Below are 14,594 nucleotides of genomic sequence, written 5' to 3'. Positions count from 1 at the left end.
TTCGATTAACGTCCTATTGTTCTCGAATCTTTGAGGGGGACATGCGCGAACAAAAAACCTTTTTGTTTTTAATCGTTCCATTTTGGTTGTTGGAGGGTGTGAGAGGATTTTACTACGTGGCCTTAACTAGCTGAAGGTAGCATATCACACTTGGAATTACATGCTCCGTCTCTGAGTGACACAAAATTTAAGTATTTGAGAACATACTTTGAAGTTTAAATCATGACAGAGGAACACAATGTTCAAGCATGAGCATATATATGTTACTAAGTGGAATGCCAAAAGTCATGGAAGTGTTAGTTGTGCTCCAAAGGAGGGAGAAGGTTGTGGTAGTTCTGAATTGGAGCTAAGGCGTATCCTTCAACATGGGTGGATATCTGAATTGGAAGCAAAAGTTCATGATGTATTGAAGATTTGGGAAATTGAACAAATGAGAAGGGTGGCACTTGGAGAAGGCACAAACGACAATAACATATACTGTCCAGAGTCAAGAGACATTTTAAAAGAAGAATTATTACTCTTTCAAAGGCATTGGACTAATGGTGAACCAATTATAGTTAGAGATATTCTTAAACAGGGGACAGGTCTGAGCTGAGAGCCAATGGTCATGTGGCGAGTATTATGTGAAAATAGAGTTTCAGAAATCAGCTCAAGAATGTCAGAAGTTAAGGCCATTGATTGCCTGGCTAATTGTGAGGTTTGGTCTTACAGTTCCTTTTGGTGCTCGGTTTGAACATATGGTCAAATTAGAACATTATGTCCAAATTTATAGTTTTACCTCTTTCAAATCCCTCCTCTGTTGTGTTTTGTCTGGGAATTTTTTTCCAGGTACCCCAAGAATACTTTTAATACCTATATTTCCCCCACTTATCATTTATAAAAAAGATAACTACATTTGAGTTGGGTATGTATTAGGCACGTCATATTGACTATGATACTTCAATGTTACCATGTGCAATGCCCTCCATCATGTCTTTATTCTTATACTTTAGATTCCACATATCGTGGAGCTTCAACTGCCATCTTAGTATTTCATCTTCTTAAATCTTGTGTAATATTTCGAGTTTGTATTTCCTGTAGTATGCTAGAATTCTGACCAACATTCACCCTTTTAAACCTTTGCAGGTAAAAATTAATACTCATAAGTTTTTTAAAGGTTATACTGAGGGAAGAACATATCAAAATCTCTGGCCAGAGATGCTCAAGCTAAAAGACTGGCCCCCCTCTGATAAATTTGAAAATCTTTTTCCTCGCCTTTGTGATGAGTTTATTCGTTCCTTGCCATTTCAAGAGTACACTGATCCTGGGGCTGGAATTGTCAATCTTGCTGTAAAGTTGCCAGCCCATGTCCTAAAACCTGACATGGGTCCAAAAACATACATTGCTTATGGGATTAAAGAAGAACTTGGTAGAGGAGACTCTGTAACAAAACTTCACTGTGATATGTCGGATGCGGTATGCTTCAAGCTTCATTAGGTGTTAATTTGGTTGCTGAAGTAGTACTCGGCCTATTCTCCTTCGTTGAATATGCTCGCTATATATCTATTCAGTCTTCTTTCTCTTTCAGATCACACTTTTTATATGGTTGGATGTTGTAGTTTCTTAATATGTATAACTATTGTAAGATGGGGGAAATAAAAAATTGGTTCCTAAAGAATAGATGAACTTAGGGTTAACTGTAATTTGACGTGGAGGAGAATTTCAGTTTGTGCTAATATTCTTTTTTTGCATGCGATGTGATTTTGAGGTGTATACTTGGTTCTTTGTTTGGAAACTTTATCCTTTGTCAAATTTTAAATGGAATCATATTGACTTTTTATTCTAATTTATCGTATAATAATTGTCTTAGGTGAATATTTTGACCCATACGGCCCAGGTGATATTAAGTGATGAGCAGCTCTCTATTATTTCAAAGTTGAAAGAAGCACACAAGGCACAAGATGAGAAAGAACATTGTGCACATGAGAGGATTGGTGAATGCCTGAATGGTGGACCTTGCAATAACAACAAAGAACATATAAAAGATAAGGAAGACTTAGAACCTAAAGATATGGAGAAGCGCCCTTTTGAAATTAATGGGAAGATATTTCAAAATGATGTGTCTGAGGGGGTCATTTTTGCTGCTATTTCTCCAGAAAATGAACCAACGGAAACAGGTGGTGCCCTATGGGATATCTTTAGGAGAGATGATATTGAAAAGTTAGAAACATATTTAAGAAAACACTCAAAAGAATTTAGACATACTTATTGTTCTCCGGTTTAACAGGTATGATGATGATTTACATTTTTGCTTATCCTTATTTTTTATGCGTAGATGCTCAAACCAAATTCTTTTTTGGTTAGGTTGTTCATCCAATTCATGACCAATGTTTTTATTTGACTTTGGAGCACAAGAAGAAGCTGAAGGAGGAGTTTGGTTAGTACATAGAATTGCATATCATTTCTTGTTGGGTGTCTAGAATTAGCCATTTATGCGAATCTTGACTTTTAGGTGTAGAACCCTGGACTTTTGAGCAGAAACTTGGGGAGGCTGTATTTATTCCTGCTGGATGCCCACATCAAGTGAGGAACCTCAAGGTAAAACATCTCTTTCCATTACTTTACTGTCAAATCATTTGGTTATATCTTTAGCTCTAATCAACATACGTTAAACCTTGCACAATCATGCATAAAAGTTGCTGTAGACTTCGTGTCCCCAGAAAATGTTCATGAGTGTCTGCGTTTAACTAATGAGTTCCGTCAGCTTCCCAAGAACCACAAGGCTAGAGAAGATAAACTTGAGGTGATTTGCTTTTAAAATATAATTCCTTCTGCTTCTCCTCTTTATTAATGTCAGCCTCATAAGTAAGTTATAGGATAGAATATGATATTTTCCTTTTTTATGTTTGGTGATTGATGAACCCTTAGTTCATCAGGTTTTTGAGCATGAATTAGTATAAATTTGTGTGATTAAATGGATGAAAAAGAGGTCAATGTCCTATAAATTCCTAAATACAAGTTCTGGAAGTTGTATTGAAAATTTACAATGTTCTTGTAGGGAATTGAAGCTCAAAGAAGCAAAAGAGAGAAGGAAGAAGATTCTGAAAATTGGAAAATTCTAAGTGTTGGGCGCTAAAATGCCCAAAACTGAGCGTTTTAGCGCCCTGATGCACAAAAGATGCTGGTGCTGAACATTAAAACGGCCAAAACTGGGCGTTTTAGCGCTCAAGACAGTTAAAAGCAGTTGGGCATCCGTCAAGGTTGAGCGCTAAAAAGTCCAGAAATGAGAGTTTTAGCGCCTATGTCAGTTTTCAGTTGTAATTTGTAAATTATAAAAGGACAAGGGGCCTTCACAAGATGATCATCAGATGCAACTCTCTCATATCCATTCTCTGATATTCTGACTTTCCCCATCACACTAGGAGAAGGGAGATCAGGTCAGATCTTTCATAGATCTGATCTGACTCCACATTTTCTCTGACTTTCCAAATTCTTAGGACTTAGTATAGTAATAGTTAGTATACTTTCATGTAATTGTACTTGAAGATTGAAGACTCAACTATCATGACAATGAAGTTTGATCTTTCTTCTTCTTCTCTTGTTATTATTTGTATTATGTTTGAGTAGAGTCCTTTGTAGTCTGATTCAATGGAACTCAAGTTTGAATTTATGAATGGTTAATTAGATGTTTTGTTTATCTATTATGTGATTGTATGAAGTTGTCTTGATTAATTCTTCATGTTAAGGAATAGTGTAGAACAGACATGTTTACATTGTTTCTCTATTTTTGACAACTTCATCATCAGTGTTCTAGTAGTCAAGGGATTGATGCTAGGATTCTGATGTGATCTTAAGACCTTAGTAATTAATGCATGTATTAAGAAAGGAATCACCAAGGGATTGGGGTTTCTGATTAATGTGTCTATCAGGGTAGTAAGGGATTACATCTTGAGATGATAAGAAAAAAGTTGATCAACATCACATAGTAGATAATTCATAATGGAAATTGGTTCATCTATAAATTCATGTTTGAGGGAAAATGACATCTGACTACTTGTTTACATTATAATTTACATTTTATTTATTTATCAAGTTTTAATTCAATTCAGTGTAGTTTCTGGTGACAAGAAATCTATGCAATCTATGAACTTTTGTTTGATTCAACTCAAGTACATATGGTTAGTCAGTGCTTGACACAAATCCTCGTGGGAACAATCTTTACTCATCATTTTATTACTTGTACGACTAGTACACTTGCTAGATCCGCAACAGTGATGGAGTTTTATCTTTGATGAAATAGATAAAGAAGATGATAGTATATGCCGTTGATCAAGCTGTCAAAGACTTTCAAGCTTTTCTGGTGGCTGATACTATCAGTTGCTGTGAATAGTCACAATATGCAGATGGAAAATTTTGTTAAGTCTAGAGCGTCTGATTGGAGTATTTAATTGCGCTCGCAATGGAGTGATTCCTTTCTCATTCTTTTTGTAATAATAGAGTGGTTGGATTTGTTGCATTTGCATTTTATAAGACAATTTTGGTAATAATAGAGTTATTACTTTTGTTACATTTACATTTTAGCTAACAATTTCTCAAAGTTATCTAACCAAAATAGACAACAAATTAAAAAAAAAAAGTATTGCCAAACAATTGTTGTTTTCTCGGCCAAAAGAAAATACGGGTATTAAATCAGACAAAATCATTTTTTTTTTTTTCTTTCAAAAGTGTACAAGATTTGAGATACAGCTTATGAAAATTTTGAGACACCGTGTGAATGCTTAGTATCGACTAGTGTTGATCAATTTAATCTAATTTGAAATTCTTTTGGTTTGGTAATGTAATCTGTAGGGACAACGATCAAAATATCATACTGTTCACAGAAACTTACCAATATGCCACACTTGGAATTTTTTTTTCCCAAATCTAAAATGTTGTTTTAATACAGAAGAGCTCTCCAATCCTTCAGCATCTTTGTACTTCGCAGGTTGGGGGAAATTGCAATTTTAGGCTAAATTGTCACGTGTTAGCATTGAGATATGTGAGAGATTACATCATGCATATTTTGCTTATAGAAATGATATTATTTTCATGTGCTCGTTAGGAACATTCCACCAGATCCTGATGAATCTGTAAGTGAGCTTTTGGAGCAATTTTTTCTGGTCAATCATCCAGATAACTATCTTACTCACCAGGTTGGTTCCTCCTTTATACACTGTATTAATTATCTCATTGATTCTGATATTAAGAATTTAAGGAGCATTTGGTGGTTTCTGATTTGATAGTTTCATTTTTTACTGCAATGGTAAATTCACTAGTTGTCTCGTTGATTCTGAAATGATGTATATGAAATGTGAATTACATTGTTTATTATGCCAAATTAATTTTCCGCTTTTCATTTGGGACTTTGAGAGGCAAAAAAGCGTATGTCAGCATATTTATTGTGACATTTCTGCAGGTTGTTTATGATGCAAACAGACTAGCAAAGGTTGTTAAAAAGAAGAAGAAGTTGCAGAATTGCCTTGTCTATTATCAAAATAAACTTGAACGAACTTCAAAAAGACCTGAAATGAAGATATTTGAGATTAATCTGGTATGCCTTCAAATTTTTGTCATAATTATCTTCAGATTTGCCACAACCTTTCCCTCTTATATGTTTTTACCAGACTGGTTTCCTTGGTCTTCGTGGAAAGAAAGTGGATGCTATTGATTATTATACCACTGAAATTGACAAGCTTGCAAAAGAAGTAAGTGCCATATATATATATTCCTTTTTCTGTTAGGACTTTTACCCCCTCTGCATCCAAATGAATTTTCTCATGCCAGTCATATATTGAAAAATAATTACGGAGATATCAAATGCTAATTTTGCAGAATACATATAACAGACTATGATATACCAAATTTTTACAAGTATCTTTTATCTTTATCACGTGCAATAGTATTATTCTGCTTTCAGAGAGTTATTTCCTCATGTAACAGCTTCGTGACTGCTTGCCTTTATCTATTATTGCAATGGATAATTTTCTGATTGTTCACTTGAACTTTGTGCAAATAGACTTGAACAGATGCTGAAGGAACTCGTTTAACACAAAATTTCACTTGGGATAATATATGTTGAAATCATGAGTCTTATTGTGGTATCATAACTTTTCTGTCTTAGAAATTCTCATGATGCTTACAGTGATTCAAGTTTATCATCTTTCGCAGACAGCTTTAGAGAGGGATAAGGTCACTAATGATCCCAAGTCTATCATGCCCGCTGCATTTGTTCCGTTCAAAAGTCGATGGGGTGCTGCAGTTTGTGCACAAACTCAACAAACCAGAAATCCAACAATTTGGTTGACTGAGTGGGCTCCCGAGCCACGGGACATCTATTGGTCAAACTTGGCAATTCCATATGTTTCCCTCACTGTCAGAAGGTTGATCATAGCTGTTGCATTCTTTTTTCTCACTTTCTTTTTTATGATCCCCATTGCAATTGTACAAACTTTTGCGAGTCTTGATGGAATCCAAAAAGCAGCACCATGGTTGGAGCCACTTACTAATGTGTAAGTCTAATCTCATAGTTGGACCTCTGAAGATACAATTCCATCCACGTGCATCACTGGAGAATACTTATTTGAATTTACTTTATTGTGCAGCCCTATCATTAAGTCATTCATTCAAGGTTTTTTACCTGGTATCGTATTGAAGCTTTTCCTCATCTTTTTGCCTACAATATTGATGATAATGTCAAAATTCGAAGGCTTTGGATCTATAACATCTCTGGAGAGAAGATCAGCTTTTAGATATTATCTTTTCAATTTTGTGAATGTATTTCTTGGGAACATAATTACCGGAACAACATTTCAACAGCTGGACTCTTTTATTCACCAACCAGCCAATGAGTAAGTCATTCAAATAGTACCATATGGTTTTTCCTTAGAAAAATATTTATATTTTTAATTGTCATATATTTTCTGTGTTTTGCGTGCATACATATGCTATGCTGCACCTAAAAGTTTGCATGGACATGTAAATTTGTGGTAACCTTGTATCTATGATCAATTTAATATATAATGTCATATGACCATATATAAAAGGGGAAAAAATTTCTTACTTCTGGATATGCTTCAGCTATTTAAGAACCATGATGTTAGTTTTCACAGCTAAATATGTTTACATGCATTACTCTTAATTTATACCGTATAAATTTGATTAAGAATTCTTTTAATATTCTTGTCAGATATCCTGTAACAATTGGAACTTCGATTCCTTTGAAAGCAAGTTTCTTCATTACTTATATAATGGTTGATGGGTGGGCCGGTATAGCTGCAGAGGTTTTGATGTTGAAACCACTAATCATATATCACTTGGAAGAATTTCTTCTTGGTGAAGACTGAAAAGGACAGGGAAGAGGCCATGGATCCTGGGAGTATTGGTTTCAATACTGGAGAACCACGTATACAATTGTACTTTTTGCTGGGTCTAGTCTATGCTGCAGTGACACCTTCTGTTCTTCCTTTCATAATAATTTTCTTTGGGCTTGCCTATGTTGTGTTCCGTCATCAGGTATTGGGATGTTAGAACTATATTGTACATGTCAAGGATGATTGTATAATTTGAGTCCCCTATTTTTAGTTTCCATATATAAGATGAAGACTCTACCTTCCAATTGCAGATAATCAACGTTTATAATCAAGAGTATGAGAGCGGTGCTGCATTCTGGCCAGATGTCCATTTTCGAGTAGTGTTTGCACTGATAGTCTCACAGATAGTTCTGATGGGACCAAAAAGGCTGCTTCATCAACTCCATTTCTCATTGCACTCCCAATACTGACCATATGGTTCCATAGATACTGCAAAGGCCGTTTTGAATCTGCATTTGTTAAATATCCCTTACAGGTATATCAGTTAATCATTTGGATGGTTAATAATCCTCACACATGGAATTTTTATGTTTTTTTGTAAATTTGTATATATACAGGAAGCAATGATGAAAGATACATTAGAACGAGCTACAGAACCTAACCTGAACTTGAAAGGTTACCTTCAGAATGCCTATGTTCATCCTATTTTTAAGGCTAGTGATAAGTCTCTTTAATGAGACTTAGAACATATGGTTTAGAGTGTAATTGGTGAGGAATGAATGACTTTTGAGATTAAAATACCCCAAAAAAATTTATGATGGGCTTAAATTCTAATGGGCTTAAACTTGTTATTTTACAGGCCCATTTTGTTAACATTCATCAGAAAAGGAAAAGCAAGAAGAAAAGATATGGGCTGGACCTGTGTCAATCAAAAAGCCCAGATGAAGGAAAATTAAAGAAAGGAAGAGACAGAGTCAGAAACGAGAAGAAAGGGCTGCTAGAAAACCCTAGCACACAACCGACCAAAGTTCCTGACCACAAATCGATTTGCAAAGCCAAACCGTTCTCTGTATTTGGTTTATTTGTCAAGATAAACCCTCAATCACGGTTCATTGAGAGATTAACCAAACCCTAGACACCCTTTCCTCATACAGAAAACGTCAAAACAACAACCCCTTGCTGAGTGGATGAGCTGGATACTTTTTTGAGAGTGGAGGCTGGAGCGATTTGTGGGCACAAGTTTACGTACGGGGTGAAGGAGCAACAATCCATTTAGATTATCTGAGGAGGGAGCTGTTGGGGACCACCGGTGTGTAACGCGCAAGGAGCGCGTGTATACCTGCTGAGCTGGAGAGGAAAATCGCGCAAAGAAGGAAAGGAACCCTATAAAAAGGGAAAGAGGGTGAGTCAAAAGGACCCTTCTTCCCACTCCTGATTTCTGATTTATCGTTTTTCTTAGTTTTTTGTTTTCTGAACAATTTTTATTTTCTTTTAATTTCTGTTTTGTAATGAGATTCTGGTTCATTTGATGAACTTGATGCATGTCTTTACAGCACTGAGATTGCCGGTTGTTAGGCCAGTGCTGTAATTTTAGTTTTTAGAATTTTTATTTTGTGATTTCTGTAGTTCTCTGTTACTGTGTGTAAGCTTCATCCATATGGATAGTGGCTAACTTTTTAGAGGTTGGGTTTAGGTGATACCCAAACCTCAGTGCTTGTCAAATATTATTTGATTTCCTGGTTTTAATTTTTATATCTCAGTTGTTTAATGTTTTTTTTTCTATGTTTAAAATTATCTGCATTTTGGCCAAATGTCAGAGGTTTGGTTAGGATTTAGTTGTTGAGAAACAACTAATTCTGGATTCTGCATTAGACACATGGACTTAGATGAGAAATCATCTAAGGGATCTCAATTCAGAAATGAATGAGTCCTCATGTAATAATGGACCTGAGTCTCAAGAGTCCTAATCCCACTTGGCATAGAGATATGGAAGTGGGCAACTTTGGGCTAAAATAATTTTTAAGAGATTAAAAATTAACAATACAGTTCTGTTAACTGAGAATCTTAGGATGAGCTTTTTGTTAATCAAATTATTTTTCAAGCACTGTGGGGAAGGAGAACCAAAACTCAACCCACCTTTTTAAACCTCTTTATCAATTCAGATTTTCCAATTTCCTTTGTTATTTCATATTTCAATCTCTATTCCGTTTTCAAAATTTTTGTCACATCTTTCATTTAAGTTGCTCCATTCTTCATTCGTATTTTATAACTTAGGAAAGTAATTCAGAAAATTTTAAAAAGAAAAGTGAACAGTAGTGTTTTAGGTCCATTTTAGAATAGTTTTTTACTTTACAATTTTTATTTCTTTTATTTTCAAATAGTAACTCAGTTTTAAGCAATTACAAATTTTAGTCATTCCAAAACGCCAACGATCCTTGTGGGAACGATATCTGGGACTTATAACAGCCCTATATTACTTGTTGTCGCGTATACTTGCGCGCATTACTTGCACAACTGTTAGCAAGGCAACAAGTTTTTGGCGCCGTTGCCGGGGATCGAGGCATATATGATCAAATTCCTGTGTGATTGCTATTCTTGAACTGCTTCTGTTTGCTGTTTTTAGTGTAGCTCATTTGAATTCTGTTTCAGTTTGTTTAGTTATTAGTTCTATAGTATCTTGAATATTGGTAGTTTAAAATCTGTTCTGTTCATATTCTGTTTATTGTATGTTATTTAATTTTTTTTTAGTTTCATTCTTATTTTAATTATTAGTTCCACCCTGAGTGAGGGTGAGTTGTTACTGCCTTATAAAGCCGTCAGGCTGTGAACTGTCTTGGGACTTTTCTGCTTGCAGGTTCTTGTGTGTTTATTTATTGCTTGTTCTGCATAAAAGTTGGTTAGTAATTTAGGTGTTTTAGCTAAGCCAGGTTTACCTGTTTTAGTTAAAAGGGGTGCATGAGTGCAACTCCACACCCGTTCATATATTCAATTGACCCTGAACCTGAAAGGACATTTAGAGTTAGGAGAAGAGCCCAGATAGCACATAGGCAAATTCCACTTCTAGAAATTGAAGAAATGGAGGATTTAGGAAGTGTAAATGGGAATGATGGGGTAGGAGGACCTGCAAGGATAAGGGAACCACCTGTTATAAATGATAATGATAGGTCCATGATGGACTTCATCATACCTGTGTTGGATGAGTTAGATCCAAGCATCGCCCAACCTGTGAATAGGGTGCCCTTCAAATTAGAACCGGTAATGTTCACCATGCTTCAAAACATGGGGCAGTTTCATGGGTTGTTGATGGAAGACCCACACAAGCATCTTAGAAATTTCATAGAAGTGGCCAACACTTTTAGGAATCCTAACATCTCGGATGATGTATTAAGATTGAAGCTCTTCCCTCATTCACTGGCTGACAAAGCCAAAGAATGGTTGAACTCCCTTCCATCCAACTCTATAACCAATTGGCACACCCTTGCTGAGAAATTCATTATGAAATTTTTCCCCTCTAATAAGATAGTGCAAACTAGAGGTGATATTGCTAACTTCATGCAGAGGGATGGAGAAACACTAGTGGATGTGTGGGAAAGGTACAAGAACCTTCTTAAGCAATGCCCAAATCATGGTTTGCCCTCTTGGGCAGTGTTACAAACCTTGTACAATGGCCTAAATACTCAAAACAGGGCCTTGGCAGATTCTGCTGCTAATGGCATGTTTATGACTATGTCCTTTAACCAAGCCCATGAGTTGTTAGAACAAATGACTCAAAATTATGCCCAATGGCCTGAAGAGAGAAATCAGCCAAGGAGAGTGGCTGGTTTACATGAGATAGACCCTGTAACAGCTCTTTCAGCCAAGTTTGATGCACTGTCCAATTTGGTGAGAACCCAAGGACAAACCATTGAGGCAAGATTATCCCAATCCCAAGTTCCTGCACCTCAAATACCTGTGACCCAACCTCAAGTTAACACAATAAACACAAGTGTAACTTGTGTTTGCTGTGGTGGGCCCCATTTGTATGATAGCTGCCCATCCAACCCAGAATCTGTGTTTTATGTGGGAAACCAAAATAGAAACCAAAATATTTTTCCCAATAACTTTAACCAGGGATGGAGGCAAAACCAACAGCCTCAATATTTTCAAGGGCAGAGGCAGCAAGCTGGTCATTCTAATGCCCAAACAAAAATACCTTTTCCTACCCAGAATTACCAACAAACTTCTAGGCAGCAAGCTGTTGTTCAACCTAGTGAGATGTCTATTGCTCCATCCTCTTCTTTAGAAGCTTTGTTAAGGGAATATTTGGTTAAGAATGAGACCAAGCAAAACAGCTTGGAAGCTGTTGTGCAAAGTATTCCAGCATCCCTAAGGAACATAGAATCCCAACTAGGCCATTTAGCAAACACTATGAATACCAGACCTCCTGGTACCTTGCCTAGTAACATTGAAGAACCTAGGAGAAATAAAGAGCAATGCAATATGATAGAGCTTAGAAATGGCAGATCTGTAAATCAGCCAGAAGCTGTGGTTAGACCTTCCACATTAAAAAAAAGAAGAAGGGGAGAACATGCAGAAAGAAAAGGATGCAAATTCTGAACCTGTTCAGCATTCTGTTGTTCATAATAGCCCCCAAGGGGTTGTGCACAATAACTCTTTACCCATTTTGGTCGAATCAGACACTCAGCCCTCTATAGATGAGCCTTTAGGGAATAATTCCATTGAAAAACCTACTCAAAAGGGTTCGACCCCTAAGCCAAATAGTGAGACACCTGCTACTTCAAAAAGACCTCCACCACCCTTTCCTCAAAGGTTGCAAAAGCAGAAGCAAGATAATCAGTTTAGGAAATTTCTAGACCTCCTAAAACAGTTGCATGTCAACATTCCATTTGTTGATGCATTGGAACAAATGCCCTCTTATGTAAAGTTCATGAAAGAAATTCTTTCAAGAAAAAGGAGGCTAGAAGAGTTTGAGACTGTTGCTCTTACACAAGAGAGCAGTCAATATCTTCTTAGTAAGATACCTCCTAAACTAGGAGACCCAGGAAGTTTTACAATCCCTTGTACCATAGGAGACCACTACATAGGCAGAGCATTGTGTGATTTAGGTGCTAGTATCAACTTAATGCCTTTGAGTGTGTACAAAAAGCTGAAAGTAGGAGAGCCTAATCCCACCACTGTCACATTACAGTTGGCTGATAGATCTCTAGTTTATCCGGAAGGGAAAGTAGAGAATGTTTTGGTGAAAGTAGATAAATTCATTCTACCTGCTGATTTTATAATTTTAGACTATGAGGAAGACAGAGAGGTTCCAATTATTTTGGGAAGGGCTTTCTTAGCCACTGGTGGGGCTGTCATAGATGTTAAGGAGGGTGAGTTGGTCATGAATGTGAATGGGGAACAAGTAAAATTTAATATTTTAAAAGCCATGAAATACCCAAGAGACATTGAGGAATGTTCTAGACTAGATATCATTGACTGTGTAGTCAAAGATAAATTTTTGCATGAGTCCTCATTAGACCCTTTACAAAATTCTGGTTTTGAGGGTCTAGAAATCAGTCAAACTGATTCTGAGGAGTTAAGTGGCTGAATTCTAAAACTGATGTGGTTTGGAAAAATAAAAATTTTGAGTCATTAGAATTGGCCAAGAGAGGATTAAAAATTCCCAAATCTTCAATTGAAGAACCCCCTGTGTTAGAACTTAAGCCTCTGCCTAACCATCTTAGATATGCTTACCTAGGAGAAAAAGATACCTTGCCTGTCATAGTGTCCAATCTGCTCACTGTGCTAGAGGAAGAACAGTTGCTGACTGTTTTAAAAAAATTTAAGAGGGCTATAGATTGGTCTTTAGCAGACATAAAAGGTATTAGCCCTTCTTATTGCACACATAAAATTCTGTTGACTGACCCAACCAGCAGCTCTAGGGAGCAGCAAAGGAGATTAAACCCAATCATGAAAGAGGTAGTCAAAAAGGAAATAATTAAGTGGTTGGATGCTGGGGTAATATATCCTGTTTCTGACAGTAACTGGGTCAGCCCAGTACAGTGTGTCCCTAAGAAGGGTGGAATCACTGTTGTGGAGAATGAAAAAAAAGAATTAATATCCACAAGGACTGTCACTGGTTGGAGAATCTGTATGGACTACAGAAAACTCAATAAGGCCACTAGGAAGGATCACTTTCCTTTGCCTTTTATTGATCAGATGTTAGATAGATTGGCTGGTAAGGAATACTATTGTTTTCTAGATGGCTATTCAGGGTACAATCAAATAGCCTTAGCTCCTGAAGACCAACCAAAGACCACTTTCACTTGTCCCTATGGCATCTTTGCCTTTAGGAGAATGCCATTTGGATTGTGCAATGCACCAGCCACCTTTCAAAGGTGCATGATGGCAATTTTTACTGATATGATAGAACAATTTGTGGAAGTCTTCATGGATGACTTCAGTGTTTTTGGGGATTCTTATGAAGAATGCCTAGGAAATTTGGAAAAAGTTCTTGAGAGGTGTGAAGAGACAAATCTGGTCCTAAATTGGGAGAAATGCCATTTTATGGTGAAGGAAGGCATAGTTCTAGGACACAGGATCTCTAAGGCTGGTTTAGAAGTTGATAAGGCCAAGATAGACCAAATTGAAAAATTGCCACCCCCTGTTAACATAAAGGGGATAAGGTCTTTCCTTGGGCATGCTGGCTTTTATAGGAGGTTTATAAAAGACTTTTCCAAAACCTCAAAGCCTCTTAGTCATTTGCTGGAAATTAACACCCCATTCCATTTTGATGAGGCTTGTCACAAAGCCTTTAAGGAGCTAAAACAGAAATTAATTTCTGCTCCCATCATAATAGCTCCTGACTGGTCACTGCCCTTTGAATTAATGTGTGATGCAAGTGATTGGGCAGTGGGGGCTGTTTTAGGACAAAGAAAAAATAGAGTTTTTCACTCTATTTACTATGCTAGCCGAACCTTAAATGGAGCCCAACTGAATTATACAGTTACTGAAAAAGAACTGTTGGCTGTTGTATTTGCCTTTGACAAGTTTAGATCTTATTTGGTAGGTACCAAAGTCACTGTATATACTGACCATTCTGCCATAAAATATTTGGTGGAAAAGAAGGATTCTAAGCCTAGATTGATTAGATGGGTTCTTCTCCTTCAAGAGTTTGATATGGAGATTAAAGATAGGAAAGGAACCGAGAATCAAGTGGCTGACCACTTGTCTAGGCTTAATGAAGGGCAGAAAAATGATGTGGGGGTTGAGCAAGCCATTAGGGAA

The 14,594-nt window shown here is 36.7% G+C and overlaps 1 protein-coding gene, 1 non-coding gene and 2 pseudogenes across 2 annotated transcripts; 3 read left to right on the top strand and 1 right to left on the bottom strand.

Moving 5' to 3' along the window:
* The first annotated feature begins 238 nt into the window (after positions 1-238).
* Positions 239-4,369, top strand: LOC133303312 (lysine-specific demethylase JMJ26-like; annotated as a pseudogene).
* Positions 4,370-5,072: 703 nt separating this feature from the next.
* Positions 5,073-8,062, top strand: LOC133303311 (calcium permeable stress-gated cation channel 1-like; annotated as a pseudogene).
* Positions 8,063-10,283: 2,221 nt separating this feature from the next.
* LOC133303310 (uncharacterized) lies at positions 10,284-12,915 on the top strand. Its single transcript, XM_061503202.1, has 2 exons — positions 10,284-11,855; positions 11,935-12,915. Exons 1-2 carry the CDS (start codon positions 10,284-10,286, stop codon positions 12,913-12,915), a joined length of 2,553 nt encoding a protein of 850 aa, XP_061359186.1.
* Positions 10,855-10,960, bottom strand: LOC133303313 (small nucleolar RNA R71). Its single transcript, XR_009750451.1, has one exon. It is a non-coding gene; the product is annotated as a small nucleolar RNA R71 (small nucleolar RNA).
* Positions 12,916-14,594: the final 1,679 nt, after the last annotated feature.

Source organism: Gastrolobium bilobum, unplaced genomic scaffold (assembly GCF_033153095.1).
Source record: "Gastrolobium bilobum isolate Gb01-03AN ecotype WA unplaced genomic scaffold, APGP_CSIRO_Gbil_v1 utg10127, whole genome shotgun sequence".
NCBI classification, from domain to species: Eukaryota; Viridiplantae; Streptophyta; class Magnoliopsida; order Fabales; family Fabaceae; genus Gastrolobium; species Gastrolobium bilobum.
The sequence above is the reverse complement of the archived record's forward strand: the minus strand, read 5'-3'. Positions and strand labels throughout refer to the sequence as shown.